The sequence below is a fragment of the Corapipo altera genome, unplaced genomic scaffold (genome assembly GCF_003945725.1).
Source record: "Corapipo altera isolate COAL_440 unplaced genomic scaffold, ASM394572v1 23b, whole genome shotgun sequence".
Lineage (NCBI taxonomy): Eukaryota > Metazoa > Chordata > Aves > Passeriformes > Pipridae > Corapipo > Corapipo altera.
In genome coordinates, this window is record NW_020884885.1 from 4,238,937 (window position 1) to 4,259,212 (window position 20,276).

At 43.6% G+C, this 20,276-nt stretch overlaps 1 protein-coding gene across 3 annotated transcripts in view; it reads left to right on the top strand.

Moving 5' to 3' along the window:
* The window catches only part of GALNT16 (polypeptide N-acetylgalactosaminyltransferase 16), a 74,804-nt gene extending 68,903 nt beyond the window's left edge, over positions 1 to 5,901 (top strand). For 2 of the 3 annotated variants that reach the window (XM_027642293.1, XM_027642295.1), the window contains one exon: positions 2,180 to 5,901. In XM_027642293.1, the coding sequence (XP_027498094.1) occupies positions 2,180 to 2,317 (138 nt within the window). In that variant the 3' untranslated portion in view covers positions 2,318 to 5,901. The remainder of the gene's footprint in view (positions 1 to 2,179) is intronic. The other variant, XM_027642294.1, reaches the window with a different exon arrangement.
* Positions 5,902 to 20,276: the final 14,375 nt, after the last annotated feature.

Below are 20,276 nucleotides of genomic sequence, written 5' to 3' on the forward strand. Positions count from 1 at the left end.
AAAAGGAAGAAGAAAACCAGTGTCCCTCAGTAATTGCTCTCATACCCATCTCAGATCTCTTAACAGCATATTCTTTTACAGCAAGGTCTTTTGGTGAGCTATGGGGTGTGTGGGAGAGACAGCTGGCAGGCATTCCTTAGCAAACACATAGGGAAAGATGAAGGAGGAGACTGGGAATTCACGGAGAGGTGGTGGGAGAGTAGAGGACAAGGAACTAGGTGGGCTTTGGAGAAGGTCAAAAGACTCTTCACTGAGGTGTCTGTGACACTGGGAAACACTGTCATGCAGTGATCGCACCAGCTGGGCAGAGTGTGCAGCTTTCTAGGGGAGAAGACCTCCTGCTTTACACTCCATCATTGCAGCTGCTGCCTTATGGTATTAACTCTTCCTCAGCTCTTTGTAGGGAGACTTCTGCCAGATGGGAGCCAGATGGCTCTGGGTGTAGACAGTGGGTTGCAGCAGCTGGTGAGGGCATTGTAGTGCACAGACTGCATTGTAGCTTCCTGTCCACCATCACTGCATTCCTCTGCCCCCTTACCTGTTAAAACCAGATTTTTCCTGCTGCACAAACAGCTCTCCTTTAGTAGTATCCTGTCAAACAGGACTAGCACTACTGGCAAATTGATGCTGCCTCTGGTATTTAGTCTTGAAGAAATATGTGATACAGGAGCAACAGATTACTCTGAGCTTTGCAACTGCCCTGCCCTCCAAGAAACATAACCAGTGCACACATTTGGAGGACAGCTGCCAGCAATATATGAACCTAACTGGATATCTGAACCACACACCATGTGGCAATGTTTTTGCCATGTTACACAAGAATTAAAATGTTTGTAGGTTTTGACATTGTCCAGATATTGCAGGAAATTTTTTTATTCACTTTGCATATCATTTCTGCAATAGCCTTGAAGTCCACTAGTGTTATCAAATTGTTTATTTTTCTCCATCAGTCTCATGGGTTAACCAACACATATTCATAATATTCCTAAGACGTTTTCTGACTGAGCACCCAGATCATAATTCTGTCTGGGTCATCTGTGTGACTGAAAAGAATGATGGGAAAATCCCTGATGCCTGGACCCCTCAATCCTATAACCTCCTGATCTCAGCTGTGTCTCACTGGAGGTGAATGGCACTGCCTCACCTGGGAGATCCCAAACCCACAGATTCATTTTTACTTTTTTGTCTTCATTATTAGCCACAATGTTCCCAGTTCTTTCTAGCAGGGATGGAAGGTACAGCCCTTTCTCAGCAGAATTTGCAGTGCAAGGTTACAGCATATGTTATGTTTCCTGGTAAGCAGCACAACCTAAGTGGACCTTCAGGAAAGGGTTGCATGTGGGACCTTGTGCATATCCTGTGAGGGGAGCAGACCCAGAGGAAAGCACTGCAGAAAGCAGAGCAATATGCACTGAGAAGCTGTCAAATGCACACTTATAAACTGAAATGTTGGCAGGACAAATAAAATTATGAAGAAGAGACAGCTGAGAAGGTGCAGAACTATGAAGAGCTTTCAATGTAGTGCTCACGAAAATCTTGAATTTTCTGAGAAGAGATGAGGGGACATGGAAGAGAGAGAGATCCAGTGAACAGTAGGAAGTGTGGACGTATTTCTTTCTGTTTTGGGAGACCTTTCAATGCTTTGCTCTCCGTGGATTGGAAAGAAACCATAGAGAGGTTTCAGGTTTTGACAGGTATCTGGCTGCATGGAGATGCAGGACAGAGAACAGCAGGGAAACTGCAAATATAATATGCGTTTGAAAATGTCACTACTTGCTGATTCTCGTGTTCACAGAATATGCTGAGTTGGAAGGGACCCATCATGATCATCAAGTCCAGCTCCTGGTCTGCACACCCCAAGAATCACACCATGTGCCTAAGAGCATTGTCCATACACTCTTTGAAATCTGTCAGGCTTGGTGCTGTGACCACTAGTGTTGTTTGCCTTCTAGATGCTTCTGAATATCTAGCCCTATAATTCAGCTACACCCTAACCCTACCTAACTCCACATGTCGTTAATACAGGAAACCAGTGATTTGGAGATGCTGTCCATACCCAGATTTTCACTCTCTCCAGTTGTTGAGGTTTACTTGATATTTAGGCTCAACCTTCAGCTTGAAGGCACAGTTGTGTGGTGAAATGGAAGTAACAGCATGTTTTTTCTGTGTCTTCTCACAGAAGTGGAAGATGAAAGGCAGTTTCATTCAACACTTTGTCAGTGGTCTCTGCCTGGAAAACAAATCTGGAAGAATGGTTACCAACCCTTGTCAAGCAGGTGTACCTGGCCAACAGTGGGAGCTGCTACAAGCAACATGATGGTAGCACAGAGATCTCTTTGTTTCTTTGTGCATGAGACTTTGGGAACAGAGGGGCATTGGAAAGGGAGGAATGGTTTTGTATGTCTGACCCTAAACATTTTCATTGTGCCCATCAGTAAGCCACCATTTCAGCTGAGCACTTGGTGTTTTTGAGCTTTTCAGAGAAAAAGCTGGGGGTGAGATGGATCAGGAGAGTTGCTGAAATCTTCCCATCTGTTGTCTTAAGTTCTCCTTTGTAGCTGATGCCCGTGCACAGCTGCACTCAGAGATGGGGGAGGACCCAGCCCAATACTTGGAGTGACCAGAAGTACCTTGCAGCTGTCCCCATCCTTTCCTTTTCCTGCATCCAGATTCCATGACCTTCAGTTCAGCAGCTTAGGCTATGCTTGTACAAACACGGGTAGCTCTTTGGCTTCCCTGGCTTTTTGCTCTAACATTGCGCATCCTTTATGTTTTCTGTCATTACCTCACTGTCAGTGAGGACTGGCCAGAATAGTCATCATGATGAGTGGACAGGCTGAGAAAGAACTAGCAGACCCTGGGAACAGGTTTGTCACCTCTTTGTGGTGGACCCATTCCATCCTTTGCCCACAGTAGCTGCCCTGCAGCCAAATGTGCTGAGGCTGGCACAATGCTGACAAGAGAGGTGGAAAAGGGACAGTCTGTTTTAGCAGCGTTACCAGGGATTGTTTTGGGACTATTCCCTGTTGAATTCTTCCTTTCAGCTTTTTTACATGTGGAAGGCCAGCCCTGCCTCCCAGAGTGCTCCCAGCCTGCAAGTTCAGGGTACCACGCTCTGACGGAACCAATCAGAAACAGGTGCCAGCACTCTGGGATGTCAGGGAAGTTGAGACTGTTCTCTGGCTGCTCTTCCTGGTGTTACCAGACACTGCCCACTGCACCCCACACCCCAGGTGATGCACAGAGCTATGTGGGCAGCACACACAGACAGTGACACTGCATATGGCTCAGGCCTGTGGCAGGAATCCACCCAGTTCCCCGCTGCGAGAGGCAGAAGGGGACAGCCCCTAGGTCATAGCAGACTTCCTGCTATTGGCTGGGCTGGACCACAGTCCTTGTGCTGGCTCTCTAGCTCTGCATAGCCCTTGTGAACACAGGGCATGACAAGCCACCCAGTCCCTCTATCTAGTTGCTTTTCCCCCTAAGAAAGAGGAGGCAAAAAGGCTGGTGGCTGCCCTACTTTTGACACCCTTCTGTCTTCCCAGTGAGCACCTTAGTTAGCTGGTGAAGCCTAAACTGTCCCCTGCACAAATGCTGCCACAGTGCAGGCCCCCCCGAGAGATCTCTCCTTTGTGTTCTGGAAATACCAAAGACAAGCTAGCATCCCAGTCTTGCTCCCAGTTATCAGTCAGCTCTAGCTGAGTGTGGGTTTTCAGACCTGCCAGGTGACACTTACCTATTCAAATAAATAAAAACTTCCCCACCGCCTTACCTTTTCCTACTCAAATCTGTTAAATTTTCCTCTTGAGCTGGGTTTTGTAAACTAACCCTCTTTTTCAAGAGCCTGACTGGGGAACCAGATGGTAGGACCACCTTCATTAGGCAATTGCTTGCCTGGGTCCTTTATGATATGATGCAGAAGAAACAGGTTGTTCATCTGGATTCTGAACAGCTGGCTGCTTTTGATCATGTTTGTATCTCTTTTTAATTCTTTATCTTAGCTTAGTATTAGCCCAAACAGTTGACAAAAGAACAGATACTGTTCTTCATACGTTGCATGTGCTCAGAAGTGCTTGTGTGAGAACGGGACAATGCTTTTTTTTCTTGGTTTTAAAAACTTAAATCTGTCACGTGGCAGGAGCTCTTTTCCTGTCTCCCCCTTCACTTTGACATTTGCTCACTATCTTGGCACTGATTAGTTAGAAGAGTGATCTGCCTGCACTGTGAAAACTCATGAGGGAGTAACTTTTGGTCATTACAGAATGGTGCAGCTGCTCTTCCGTGTTGGAATGGGGGCACTGACTCTGTGGTGATTTCTCTTTCCCTGTATAGAGATGCTTTGGGATGGAAACACTGAGGTCAGAAGAGAGCAGAGAAGGAAGAAAAATAGCCTAGGAATAGAAAGAGGGCAGGACAGACAGATCCATCAAAGGGAGAAATGCCATCCTATTAGCTATTGCATTTTTAATCAAGAATATACGTGACATGCTACTCCCAGAATGGCATCATTATACAACAGAAAACAGGAACAGCCAAATTCTCACATACCTGGATTGAAAAATGTTGATGCAAAGAGAGATGAAGGGCCACGGAGCAGGTACTGTACGGATGCTCTGTATACAATGAAGTGCAAAAGGATTGCATATTTTTGTCAAAATGCATCCTAAGTGGACCATCTGAGCTTCCCCCATTTTACTCTCCAGCAGCTTAAGTGTTGCAGCTAACAGCGTGTTCACTCCTCCACCAGGTGCTGCTCCTTCCTCCTTGCTCCCACTGTATGTGCGGCTTTCTTGCAGTTCTTTCTTCATAACTGTTCTGGGACTAGGACCCAGCTCCTCTACAGACAGTTCTCCTGACTGCTGCAGACCACAGAAGCTCTGCTTTTATACAGTCTCCAAGCTCTGGGCCAGGCCTAATTCAAAGGGCTCTTGTCAGCACAATGGCTACTGCCCTTGACTGTGTGTTTGGCTCCACTTTTGGAGGTTACTGACTGCTCCTGGAGCAGATACACCTGGACTAGCTGTGTTGATTTGTACCTCTCTTGCTACTGCTCTCCTCCTGACAGAGAGTAAACTGGCAGCCGTTTGGTGCTGTGAGCTGGCCTTGGGGAGAAAGGGGAAGAGGTGGACATGCTAGATGTCAATATGCTAGATGTCAATAACTCAAATTATTTCTGGAGTTAGGAGTTAAAAAATAAAACTCTACCTGTTTTTGGACATGTTCTCCTGAGGTCAGCACCCCACTGCTCACTATGCTTTCAGCCAAACCACTACTCTATCTAGACATAGACCTCCCCACACTTTTGGAAGCCATTGGTTTCCAATGTATTTTAGCCATTCCTGAAAAGGAGGTACATTACAAAAGTCTGCTTTCAAGTGGGCGAACTGAACTCCTCAGAATAAACAAAGTCTTGTCCAAACTCATTATTAGCTTGCTTTCCATTTCCCTTGCTTTCTTCTCCAAGGTCCATGCAGTGCCATGTTTTGGAACGGGACTGTGGTAGGGTTTTTGACTGAGTCCCCAGATTTGTCCCAGTTGTTGTGTTTCTTTAACAATTAGAACAAGCAGTTGCTCACTCTTGTTTTCCTGTTTATTTTAAGCAGCCCCCTACACTGTCAAGACAGAGCATTTGCATTGGTAATGCCTTTAAAGACAGCTGGTTTTGTATCAGAATATCCAATGTAATTTTCTGTGCTGTGAACCAATGGGGGTTTATTTAAGAGGAGCTGAAACTACTGTTGTACAGAAATCAATTTCGAAAGGTTTATTTTCCCCACTCACTTGTAAGTTGCTCTTTGCCAGATGTAATTTATGTGGAACCCAGATTTGTTTTCCTTTTTCTTCATAAAGCATGTGCCAGAATCTGTTTAATGCCTGGAATAAAATCCATTTTGAAACAAGTGTTTCAGCCGGTTATTATTCCCCCTAACTTCCTCTAATGGAAAAGAGCATCCTTCCTTGCTGGTCCTCTCCTCTGTCTCTCACTGGTTTTGTTCCCCAGACATGCATACCCCAGTTCTTTGCATGGGTTCCCGGGGTGCTTCTAGAGGGATACTGCTGGAGCTGGCAGAGATACTTCTAGGATACAATGGCATATCAGTTGAAAAGGACTGAAGAAGTCCTTCTCAGCTGGATAGGAAGACAAATATCCTTTCTGGCAACTAATGGACTGACTTACATGCTGAAAGAAATATGTGGGGGTGGGGAGAATTAATTCTTCCTGTTACTTGATCTTTTCCTCGGGTTATCAGCCTGCCTATTTTTTACATAAGCCTCCCAGAGACCTTACTTCTACCTCTGGCTTGAGGGGAGAGAAGCATCACCACCCACAGATGCCTCCTTGAATGCGTGTTGCTGAGCCTCAAATACTGTAATTCCCCAAGGAGGCTGAGTAAGCTTTCCTAACCTCACATTATTAAAAAAAAAACAAACCAGCCAGAAATGTCAAGTTGGAGACTTTAAAATCGGGACTTAACTGCCTGCTAGGCTTTTTCAAACTAGGATCAGCTGGGTCTGCTTCTACAGAAAGCAGCTGTGCTAGAGCATCTGTCTCGGGAAGGTATTCTGGAAGTCAGCTGGTGTGGGGGGAACCAGTGCTCCCCCATGGAGCCCGGTGGTATATCTGGTGTTTGAGTGCTGTGGGAACTCAATAAAAAGGAGTTGTGGCTTCCTCTCTTAGTGCTGCTTCTGTAGCAGAACACAGTTGGGCTGTGTCCCTGGAGCCCTGCCATGCACACCCTGAGCGATGATCTCCGAAGTGTCCTAGAAACCAGGAAGTTCTTAGGCTGTAATGATGGATGGGAATACTTTAATTAGTCCTGTCTTGGAAAATGATATACTGATCTTCTGAAGAGCCAGACTGGGTTGGGGGGGGCTTGGAGGGAAGGAGAAATGAGTGAAGAATGAGTTACCCTCTGAGGAGGATAGGGTCAAACATGCAATGGTCTGACGCATGCATGACGTATGTAGAGTTGAGTTTGAGTTCGAGAAGAGTAGAGTTGAGTTTGGAGTAGAAACAGGTGTCTCAAAAGGAACTAGAACCAAGTGTGGGGAAAATTATGGGGGAGTAACTTCTTTTCAGGAGCCTGAAAACATACAATCACCATGTCCCCAGCAGTCATACAGCTGGGTCAAATTTGGTAGATGGTTTGTCTAACAAGGCAAATCATGTGTTATTTGTTTTTGTTGCATGTTTGTTTGGTTGGTTTGGGTTTTTTTAAAAAACCAAATACTCAAATACTTCATTTTAGCACTCACAAAGCAGATTATTTTCTTAAAAATAGAGGTATTCTCCAAACTACATTCGGTAACAAATCTAGGTGCTAAGAGACCATCATTTTCTGCAGTCTGTTAAAAGGGATTTGCTCGATACAGAGACCTTGTGGGAATGTCTCTTCATTCTCAAAACCCTCTGCTACTGGGCTGCAGAGTGTGTGGAAGGGGATAACTCTATCCCTCTAACTGGACTTCTTCAGCCTTTTAGAAGTACATACTAAGTGCAGAAAACCTGATTGCTGCTCTTCCTTTGGGCAAGCATCCTAATATGCTTCCTGCATCTTTTCTTGTCTGTTCTCTACTGCTTGGTGAACACAACTGAAGAGCTCCTGTATCCCTCTCTTTTAGGGGGCCTAAGATTTAGTCCTTCAGTGTGACTTGTGAGCACTTAAAACAGAAGCAAAGGAGCCCTGGAGAACTGCAAATAATGGAATTAGATGTTTAGATATACCTAAAAAACCTCCTTGTTTTCAGTGTGTTTGTTTTGCTGCTATAGTAGCAAAAAGCCAGCAGAGCACTGCCCTGTGAAAATAAACAGGATATTTGCAGCATGCTGGGCTTATGCTTCTCCAGTGGAGAACTCAGTGCCCATGTGCAGGCAGGAGGCATTGCCCCTGTGCAAGGTAGCAACCATCCACATTTCTAAGGCTTTTTTTCTGTAAGGTGTTCTGCAAATGTCTGTGATACAGCCCAGAGCTGCAACATGTTGCGAAGGAGCCACTGGGCAATGGGAGTCTTGAGTACAGGAGCTAAGTGAACAACCTGTTCCTTTTTTGACTGATCTGCATCTGTTTGAGAAATGCTACTTAAATCTAACCAGTGACTGACCAGTAATTAAAACCAGACCAGAACAAGTTAGTATTTCTGTGCTGAAAATGTCACTGGGTAAGTGTTCAGACTTACCTATTTTTGAGGCATCCCATCTGAATGGAAATAGCGGCTTCTGCTTGACATATTGATTAAACTTGTGCTTTATAAATCTGAGTCATTAAAGTAAATCCAGCTTCATCTGTACTGCACGGTGCAAAAAAAGAAAAAAAAAAGAGTAAAAGAAACAGTAACAAAAATAATCCACTTGGGACAAAATTGTGGTTTTAATACGATTTTGTTGGAAACCAGCTTCTCTGGTTTTGATTTCCATGGAAACTAGTACAGCAACACTGCTTACCACTGCCTGCAGCAGAGTTGAGCTTCGCAGTAACAACAACAGCAGTGCACTGGGTGATGAGCTGGCCAGTGCCTGGGGGAGGCACAAATTCATGACCATGAAGTGAACTAAGTAGGTTCACTGACCCAAAAGGCCACCCGTGGATCCCTTTGCACCTCCAGATCTGTCTCTACCTTCTCTTTCCAAGAGCTCTTCTTCCTCCTTCTCCTCATCTCAGTTTCAATTGATGAATGTATCTCAGTATCCCTCTCTGTAGCAGCCTGAGCTTCTTGTAAGCATGGTGGCTTCTGCCTCCTGGGGTGGTTTTGAGCTCTCACAGGCTTCATCCCAACTTGAGATCCCTTTTCACCTCACGCCCTGGCATGTCGTGTCACTGCCCCATGGGGTCTCCTGATGGTTGTTTAGTTTTAACTTGTAAACCTGCTGCTGTCTGCTATTGGCTTCCCTTCAGCATCAGGATAACCAGAACTGGCCCTGCAGTATAGCTGTATTTGGAAGTTCCCACAAAGGTTTCAAAGAAGTGGGACAGCTGCATACAAAGCACAGAGAACAGCTTGTTTGAAGAGGTGATCTTTTTATAGTTCACCAGAGTGTGTGTGTATTTCTTTACCCACCAAAACACCTTGTTTCCCAGTCTTCCCAACATATAATGAGGGCAAACCAGAAATCATATCAATGCTGGTATATTTTGAAGGTAATGGCTTGCATTTCACCCTTGCTGAAGAGAAGCAGTGTTGTTCCCAGTGCTGTGGCAAACAGAAAAGCAGTGGAAGGGGAAGTACTGAGATAGCTATGAAGACACACAAATGTGGCCATGGTTTCTAGAGTAGAAAAAGTGGGAAGATGCCTGATGAGTGCCTTTCAGCCCAATCAGTAGTAGAGCAACAGGATGAAGAAGAAAGAAATGTGAAAGGAACAGAAGTCTTCCTGTGATGGCTGGGGGTGTTTCCAGGACAAGACTGTGCGTACACTTGTCACATTTGGGAAACAGACTTGATCAGAATTGTTCCTGCTTGGACTAAATTCCTGAACTTTAATACTGTTGACTTTAAGAAATGTGAGTGGCTGGGAGAATGCTGCTGGCCAGCCACTGGCTTTGTGGCAGGATCACCAATAAAGAGCTGGACAAAGGCAGATGTGAGCCTGAGGGCTAGAGGGCAGCTTTGTGGTTATCCTCCTTTGTATTTCTTCAGCAACAAACACAAGGAAACTTGTGATAGAACATTTAAATCTTGAAGTAACTACTAGGAAGGAGAGAAATACAGCTAATACTTGAATCAGGTTTGCCTTCTGTACTGACAATGTTCAGGGGATGCTCTGTACAGATCCTCCCTCAGTATCCAGCATCACCTCTCTTCCCCTTTGACGCACCCTACCTATCTCAAGTTAATACACTGCTTAATACACTGATACTTCTCTCCATTAAAATCATCTTAATCACAGCAGTAGATGAAGGCTTGATTATGTGGGCTTACCATCTGGACTGCCTCTGCAGCTCAGCATGCTGCAGGATGGGAAACATGTCGGTGTTTCAGCGACTCAGGTATGGAGGGATCTATTTGAGGCAGAAGTAATTTTTTTCAAGTAATTTCTCCGATTTTTGAGGAAAAGTAGCAAATTGTAGCAGAGACTTGATTCTAAATTGTTGGGTTGGCTCAGCCTGGTGTATTGGGTTTGCAGGCTGCTTTATCCTTTCAACCAGGCCTTAGTAGTTTTAAACCATCCCCCGGACCAGGCTTACTGGCACAGGCTAGCATAGTGCATCCTGACTATGAGTGGAGATATTCAGCTGCCGCAGGGGAGTTGGGTTCCTCACTCTTACCTCCTGCCATATCTAGGATTTTCATGGAGCCTTTACCTCCAAGAGTTTTGTTTAGTCTAAATCACTCAGCCTGTGAGAGCTGATGATGCAGAAACCATAACATACTTGTTAATGAAAACCGGGGAATTAAAAAAGCATATCAAAGGGTCTTCTGCTTGGGGTGGAATTATGGAGTGTGAATGTTCAAGCTGGGTCTTTCACAGTTCGTCTCCAGGCTTCAGTGCAGCATGTTCAGTCTTTTGTATTTTCTCTTTCTTAAATGCTACTGGGCCGAGATTTGTTGTGTGCAGTTCTTCAGCTGGAGACTGCACTGTTACAACGCTACTGAGGAGGACAACCAAAGATCTCAAAGTCCCTCTAATCACCCAAAGCTGAAGTGTCACCTCTGCTTTCTGTCTGAGGAGATGAAAGCAATGTTCAGAGACCCACTTAATACCTTAGCATTTTTCAAGGCAATCAACTGTTCCAAGCTCTTTTCCCCCCAAGCAATCTAAATGCTAAATAGATATTTTAAATAATTACCATCTCTAAGATGAGGATCCATTTTCCCCTGCAAACACCTGATGCTCATTAGCAACATTTAACTGTCACACATCACTTCTGTTTACTCTGAGTTTTTGTGGCAGAAGTTTGTTAGGTATCTGCAAGTAATGAGCCTATGCTGAAGAGTTGGGGAAGCCTCTGGAGCACAAATCCTTTGTCCTGAGAGAGAAGGGGTCTGGATTTCTGCAAAACTCTTCCCTATCTCCACTCCCAGCTTCATTTTGATCTTATTAAAAATAAATAGTGCCAGTGAACTACACCAACCTGGAACCAGCATAAGGCAGGCCCCCAAATCAGAGATGAGCTCAGCCTGGAGGGGTAGGGTGGCAGAAAAGCTGGCTTCAGCTTGTCTTTGCAGCTTCTCTTTCCCAGCTCAGAACAGGACACAACTGAGACACTGGTGGCTGCTTGCAGCATCCAAGAGCCCTTGACAGGACCAGCAGCTGCCAGCACAGCTGTAGCCCCTTTGCCCAGGAACCTCTCTAGCACACACTGAACTATGAATCCCACCGGGATTCTGCTGCAAGGCTGGTAGAGCAGCTTTCTCACCTCAAGCAGAGCATCCTGCTGGGGGAAGTCCATTGGAGGGGTCTGCTCCCTGTACCTGATATGGCTGTCAGGAATCACTCCCACCCTTGTACTAATGCAATATGTCAATGAAGGAACAGATTTTTTGGGAAACTGGGACTGCTCAAAGTGGAGCTGTTCTTAGTTCTGCCTGCTAAAGCTGTTCTACTTTGCAGCTCACGTGATAATAGAGCTTTGAACAAAGGATGTATGATTCTAGCCTGGTGGTTGGAGAGCTTTGTGTCTTTGGAGCAAGGCCTGGAGCCTGAGATTGCTTCAGGAATTACTTTGCATTTTTATTCAGTAACCATTTAATTTCAAGCTCATAAACAACCTTTGGAGGTCCTGCATGGAATGCAGGACCTTTCTGCAAATACCTCAGCTGCTACTAGAAAACTATAATTACTTTCACACTGGTGCAGGCCATCCTCAGATATTCCGTATCAAGGATTTCAAGAGATCCTCACCATAAGACAGTCAGTGTTTTGGCCTTTAATCCTTCCTGCCAGCCCCAGACAAGCCTTTACTGTTTGGGGAAATAGAGAAAGCAGCAACTCTTATTTTTCCATTTATTTGCAATAGCTGTGTTTGGAGAAGGCTTATCAAATCAAGGAAAGTGGAGGAACACCTTGTTTATGAGTTCCCTTAGCACTTACTCTCAGAGGTGTCTGAACACAGCTGAGATTAAAACACTTCTGGATAGGTGTTGAAGCAGATCCTGAATTGTGAAGACTGAGATGTGCATATTTGAGGTGAATCCAGCTTTGGACAACAGTTGAAAAGAGGCTTTTTGGATTCCAGTGTGAGATCTAACAATTCATGTCGCACCTACAGCTTTTGGATCTGGGCTTTTGGACACCGTATGTTGTCTGGGGTACAGCTAGAAAAGAGTCTGAAATCATCTGACTTTGAGTGCTGTGTTTTGGCTAGGATGCCACAGACACTTTTTAAAGTTCTTATTCAAATGTCTTATTTGAATAATGAGTGTTTTGTTACCACAGGGATTCTTATCCTGTAATATACTGCAAACAAGGCTGAAGGTCTCAAGTGAGTGGACCCTTTGATGACTGTGCTGTGCATGGTAATGCTATCATCTATGACCTCTGTGAACTCAGTGCCTCCAGACACCATGTTCATTAGTAAAAAAGATCATAAAATCTCAAAGGGGGTTTTTGGTGTTTCTCAGAGGAAAAGCAAGCACTGCTGTAGGAACTTCCTCTGAATTAGATAGTAATAAAACCTGACCCAGGTGACTGTGAGCATGTGTGAGAAGGGTTATCTGGGGGCTCTCCCTCATAACCCAGGGTCCCCACCACCTGATCTGTTCAATCACATCTTAATCTGACCATAATCCCAGCAAGATAATGAAAGGAAAGTGGCAGGAAAGGCTTGATGCCTGCTGCAGCAATGAGTGACCAAGCAGATCCTGAAAGCTGTAAAAGCTTTTAAGGAGATCAATATTCCCTGTGCACTCATTTCTAATTGGGCTTTATTGCAGGTCTCTGATTCATGTAGTTCATTAAATGGACTTGGAGTTTCTATAACTAAGTTTATACTCCTAGGGCGTAGGATCAAAATAGCAGCAGCAAGCAATTGCCAAGGCCCCTAGAACTCATCCGGAGAAGTAATTGCAAGAGCGCTGAAGTGTTAGATTTCAAAGAAGCGTGGATATGGCTAAATCAGTATTATTAATTACTTTTAAGTTTACCAAAAAAAGTTATCTGCCATGTTAAGAGTGACTTTAAAAATCACCCAGTGCCATGAAATAGGTATTTCAACTGATTTGTAGTACCTCTTGCATTCTGGGGCAAGTATTTTCTGAGTCTTCATGAAGCCCATGAGTAAGCAGCTCCCAAACAGTAACTGTATCAGCTAGAGTTATACCATCTCCAGTTCTCTCATTTTCATGACACTTGTACCCAAAACACCAAACTCTTGGAAACAATGAGGAAAATATGTACAAAATACATGGAGAAAAAAACTACATATTGCAACTCCTTATCTACCTTAGGTGTACATAGACACTTTCATCTTCCCTACAAAACATCTGTGGAAGATGTTTGTTAAGTAAAAAGAAATACAACACAAACCCCCAGTATCAGAGTGCTTATGTGCATCTGATCACATACAAGTGCTATGTAGCCCGTTCGCCTGGTTCTGTCAGTGACACACACCAAGTATCTAAGGAAAAATGTGAGAACAGGGCAATTGCATGGTGCTGCTCTCCCAAAACACACTCAGGGCCCTCAGTAACTTCTGATGCATTGACACCCTCATCCTTGGATTTAACAGCCATGATGGATTTCTTTTTATAAGGCTTATCCAAGTAAATAGGAAGAGGGTGTGTTTCAATTCTCTGAGGATCCTCTGTATCAACTAATTAGCGCTACTTACTTAGGGTGAGTGTCAGTTTTTGATGGAAGGTAGGACAGGAGATATCAGTTAGGTCAGTGCATGTGTGAGGAGGGAAAAGGGGAACTGGACCAAAGTGCTCAGCTGGTATTGGGCTGGGACCTGCATTTTATTCTTACATTACACTACCAAAGGAGAGTCTAGGCGAGTCACATAGGTAGCTTTTTTCAATTTGAATTATGTACCAAATGCCTTTGAGGCTGGACCTCCATTCTCTCTGCAACTAGATTTAAGTGATGTCTAATATCTAAAGACAGCATGCCTGGAGGTAGTAATGAATTTTCTACACGAACAGTTTAAACAGAGAAGTCAGATTTATGGAGCTTAAAATGTTTTATTTGAGGTGTCTTTGGGGGCAGGTGGAGGCTGATAAAATTTCTATTGGCTGCTATTCCCCTACAAGAAGAATCTGGGCCTCTAAGTGAGCTGCCTATGCATCCTGTATCTAGGGAGAATGGGGTCTGAGGAGTGGGACAGACAGTGGAGCCAGCATGTGAGGAGAGAGCTGCTTAGGTTATACAACATGCTAACAAAATGTTTAGTCCATTAATTATAAGATGGAGGGAGGTACCTATATACCTCCTGGAGCTACAGCTGACCTGATTTGGTGCCGTTCTGCCAAGAAGCAGAGCAATAGTGGTTAATGTAGCTCCTGCCCTCCTTATTTCAGACAGGCTTTGAGTTCCCTGGAATATCCAAGGCGAGTGTCCTCATTAAGATCAAATACTCAGTTATTCCCATGTGTTTCTTCCTCAAGCTTTCTAGCTGAAGTTATTTCAATTTGTATGAATAACAAATGCTTTTACTTGGAGATGATACAGGCAAGGAATAGAGTGATCAACAAACAATTGTGTTGTAAACACAAAAAACCCCAAATACAATTTTAGGAGGCATTAAAGGATTTACTACTGATTAAGACTGAGATATCATTACCACAGTATGAAAGACTGGTAATCTTCATTTAGAGCTACAGGTGCAGTTGTTTCATTGAACTATGTTCAATCAAAGACAAACTTAGATAGGAAAACCTGCAGAAAACTGTCATGATGAGCAGGAAACAAACATAAAGTGGATAGAAATTGAAATTAAACTCACTTGACCCAGAACCTAGAAGGATACTAATGAGCTGAGAAGTGTGTTGTAGAAGAGCATTACAAACCAGGCAAGGAAAGCAGCATTGGTTTGGCACTGGCAAAACTTCTAGAGATTATGAGAATGGAGAAGAAACAATTCTGGATTCAAGAAATGAACTTCTTTGAAGAGAAGACTTGGATGCTGACTCAGCTTGCTACACTCTGGTTAGTGCTTCTACTACATTCCAGTGGAATAGATGAACAAGCTAAGAATCACCTCAGAGACCAAGTTAATGTGCTGAGAGATATTCTCCCTGCCCCCATTTCCTTCCTGCTCAGAACCTGAGAGAAGGCATAATTAAAAATGAAATTTGGAGCAAGATTTATGTCTAGTCCTAGCAGCGCTGACTTTCCTCTTTCCCCTGCAAGTACATTACTGGCTACTGCATTAGGATGCCTTTGTCTCCAATGAGATTTGCAGGGGATTGAGGTGGAGGCACAGGTGTGATTGTTTTTCTTCTCCATTGCCACACGTAGCCCACTTCTTACTTTCTCCTGGCATTTTGCAACGTCCTTCAGCTTTCCTCAGCAGTACATCACAGATTCCTGAGGTCTTTTCTCTCTTACACTGATTTTTCTTTTTTAATTTATTGAGGGCTGGAAAGAGGGGGGAGTATGGATGGTTGCATCTGGGTGGCAAGTCTGATGACCTCTGGGGACTAAACCTCTGTGACAAGGCATTATTCTCAGAGTCCCATATGAACCTTCATTCATACAAAGAGAGTATCAAAACAGAATCAAATGTGACTGTTCTGCACCCTGCCTTTTTCACTGGGGAGCAGCTGCACTTTCTGTAGCCTAGTGAATACTATTCTTGTGTCACCTAAATCCACTCATGGATACTTGATGGCCTGCCATTTCCAGCATTATTCTAGGTGGCCTGGGGAACACTTCAAGTGCCTGCATGAAACCGGTCAGAGTAGGGACTCAGAGCTTAGATTTCCCATTTTTCATGATATGGGATGTTTCAGTAATGACTCCAACAGAATGACAGATAATTTAGGTTGGAATAAAGCTCCAGAAGTCATCTAGTCAAATCCTACTCAGAGTGGGTCTAACCAGATCAGATTGCTCACTGCTGTGTCCAGTCAGCTCTTGAACATCTCCAAGGATGGATATTTCCCAGACTCTCAGAGCAAGAGGATTGTGTTCAGTGTGTGTGAAACCCAATCCCCTAGGTAACTAAGAAGATAAAAAATTGAATTTAGGAGCCCGTTTCCTGCACAGTTAATGAAGCAATGCAGAAACAGGAATTAAATACACTAGATGGAAGCACAGGTGCACTAGGGATCTGGGCTGTATAACTGCTGTATTTAGTCAGTGGTAGAGTCCAGAAACAAAGCCTCTAAGTACACAGCCAAATTTTTCACTTCTCTGGGTCTTGTTGACTTACACAAGGCATGCAGCAACTACAGAGTTCCAGAAGCTGTGTCTGTGTCACTGATGGCTGATGCTAAGGCAACAGTCCATAGTAACAGTCTTAGTTGGGAGGACTGTGGAGACACTGCAAGAGGTACAGCAGCAGATCAACTAGGGTGTGTACAGAATTGCTGACAAAACCCTTGCTAATGCTCCACCAGGAATGGCATATGCAGCATGCAAATTTTACTTGCATATCTTTGCAAACTCAGCACAAATAATTGAAATAAAACCTATGAATTGGACCTGTGCCCAAACTTCATCCAGATAAATTGTTCCTACAGAGATAGTTCAGATTACAGAAAACTAATTGCTAGAATCCAACGTTTTTCTGTAACAAATCCAGACAGGTCTTACTTTACCTTTAATCTCTTTCAGACACAGGGAGGAAGAAGCATTTATTAATAGGTGAGAATAGAGAGCTGCCTTGCTCTACGCAAACCCAAACACCTCCATTCAGTGAATTTCAGTGGCAGATTAATTCCCTTGCTATTGCCATGAATGGTACATTATATTTGGCCAACACTAAGTAACATTATAGCAGACAATACATTCAGTGTAGAAAACTTGAGAGAATTGACTAATACAACAGGTGTAAAAAAATTTTCTCTTTCAACAGATTTACTCTTGCAGTTTATGTATAGCTAGTACAAGTTATTTATCATTTTACCTTGAGGCAAATGCTGAAGTCAACACTTCTGGACTTCAGAGGCAAGTAGGTACCTAAGGCAAGTTGCTCAGATGCTCAGTGAGGCTGAGAAAGATGCTGAGAATCTCCAGCCTCATCCATAGCCTGTCTCATGCTGGAGAATTGCTAAATTATGCTACCTGATCCCCCAAATACTCCCCGCCCCCTCAACTTATGATAATGGTAAAACAATTTGTTTCAACGCTCACCATGGTCTAGAAGACACTTAACAGCTTCATAGCAGTCAAAAGCAGGAGCTTGAAATTACTCTGTACTTGTAACCCAGCTACCCTCGATTTTACTGTTTATTACTGTTCTTGATGGATTGTTTGAGTTTTCAATGTAGCTGAGTTTTAGTACAATCATGCCCTTACTCAGTGGGGATTGCAAATATATGTAACTGTTTATATACTCTAAAGCAAAGCAGCTGGAGCAGCGCATCACAAACTAGCACAAATTGCTTGGCATACTGTAATGGGATTACAACCAGCAAATTTGCAACTTACGCTTTTCTAATGCAAGTGAAAAATCTAGTGGTTCTTTCAACCTAAAAAATACTATGGGTAGTCAAGTCTCCTTTTCCTATAACAGGTTTATTAGTTACTAACAAAGATAACAAGGTGGTCTTGCTACTACTTAGCTTTTCTCCCCTGTACATGACAGCAGTGTTAAACACAAGAGCCAACTGATCTAACAATGGGGATGCTGCTACTTTCCTGCTCTGCTTATGATGCACCGTGATGGATGTCAAGATTTTGGTCTATTTTAAAAGAACACGATCATAGAAATAGCAGTTGTCCTAGTTAGAACAGCTGGGAGCAGTTCATCACTGTATGGGTGTAACACAAAACTGTGTATTCTATAGCCTTCCATGCCATTTCCCAGAAACTGTTATCGATGAACCATTTACACCATCTGCCCAGAGCAGCCTGACTCCTCAGGCTATAAACTGGGTGTTAAGAGGCCTGGGAGAGAGGAGGGTGCCCCTTGTCCTCACACCCATTGTGGAACTCCCCACCCTGAGGGAGGTACTGGGCATTCCTGCCTGAACTGGAGAATATATAATCTTGGAGTCTTGGGACTTTTTTAACCACTCGTGGGATCCAGAGGAAGACTGCAGACCATCATTCTCAACCAGACTGCAACCACCACTCTTGACCAGACTGCAACAGCACTCTTACCAGCAGGTTTTTCCTTCTCCTTTTACTTTGGACTCAGGGGGCCCAATGAACACCACTCTGTTCATGCCCCAGGGTGCTGGGTTATACATTTGGGTTTTGTGGGTTAAAACCAACTGTTTGTCTGTATAATCGTATTTATTGTATTATTTTATTAAATTGTTATTCTGACTTATAATCTCTCCTTTGAGTTGAGTTCATTTCCCCTGCTGGTTTACCTTTAAACCAGCACAGCAGTAGACAAGTATTTTAACTACCTAGCTTATTTCACCATCAAAGCAGGAATACAAACTCACTTTTGCTTTTCACGATTCCCCTTCAGCATACTGACTACAGAGGCTGCAGAAAGGGATTCCTGTAAGAGAGAGATCCTAATATTATTGTGGTGTCAAATAGAATTCAAATTCTAATCTTAGTGAGGTTACTCCCTGATCCAGTGCATTACTGACTGGCAGAAGCATGCAGTGGTAGATAAACTAGTCCCTGATATATATCCACCAATTTATCTACCATGCTTGCTTGTTCTCAAAATCTCAGGTTGTTTTTTGGTTTTTAAGTGACCAGCTACTCTGCTTGTCAGTGCTGATTGGCAGTCCTGTTCTCCCCTTCCCCACAACATCCAGTCTCTCTTTTGTACACAGTATGAAGTAGCATTATGCCTTTCAACAGCAGGGAACTGCTAGATCAGCTCAGCCATCACACAGAACTTCACCCTACTATTTAGTGAACAGCCATGCCAAGAAATTAGTTGTACTGGTCCAGTCATGCATCAACTTGAAATCCATAACAGGCAGTCCAGAGACTGTGGAAGGACTTCCCTATTCCATGATAAGCAAAGAAGCAGCGTGATTCCTGGCTCCATAAGACAAGCAGAAGTCAGGCAAGCACCTCTGCACTCCTGGCAAATGGATGAGGGCTCATACATCTCCTTGGCCTGAGGCTAGGCTTGCTTAATGAACTTGCTTTTAATATTATTTCCACACTTGGAAATACTAGGTCTCTGGATTCCATTCTTTATCCCTGTTTTACAATACCATACCACTCTCCTACAGAAACAGCCAATATAATTTCCTCTATCATTTACTCCCACACTGTAGCAGGCATGACCAGCACTGCTACTTGTGCCTATCCGTATACAAGAAACGCCAGACAATTCGCTGCAGGCAAAGCACGCATGGGATGGCAGATTCTTTTCTGACATACTTTCTGTAATCATGCCATTTTTTATGGCTTTACTTGTAAAATGCTGCTGTTGAGCCTCACTTTTAAAGCAGCTGAACTTGGGAAAATGATCAATATCAAATATCAAAGTGCTGTCTGATGCCTCTAAGGAGAGGTAAAACTGCAAAAAGTAGTAAATGCCCTGCTGTCATCCCTTACTCAGTAGGAGCCAAGAAGCAAACTGGAGAGTCATTTTTCACCTGGCCTGCTAGAGCAGACTACCTTACTAGAGTGCCAGCCTACTGGCATGTAATAAGTTTCCAAGGGTTCATAACCCTCTCCACTGTATTTCTGAAGGCAGTGATTAGTTGGAGACAGCTTTCCAGATTCTTCTTTCTAGCTAGTTGCACATCGGGTAGATGCTGCAGCATTTTTTTCTTCCTTTCATTGTATTTGGTCAGCTGCTCAGTTAAGCAACAAATCCCATTGTTTCATGAATAGTTTATCAAGTAAAGCACAACTAAAGGACTGTGGAAAACATCAGCTGAAGAACTACGTACTACAGAGTTTTAACTAGTAGCTTATTTCAGAAAAGAAAAAAAGCCTTGTAGCCGGGTGACAAGGGGGAAAAGAGGTGATGCCCAAGTGCCTTGTCTTAAAGTAGCCTACAGACTGTACTTTTTTATCAGCAGAAGGCCAACTCTGGCTCCAGAGGTATAAAAGGAACATTTACTTGCATTTTCCAATTCTGTGAAAACTTCAGTTTCACAGAGATGACTTTCACAGAACTTTGTCTGCTAGAAAAACCAAAGTGAATTAACCTTGAAGTTAAAGCTTGCTTACCACCTTCTACTTTCCAAAAAACTAAAAAACATACCTTCACAAAGTCCCTTTCAAAAAGCAAAAAGGT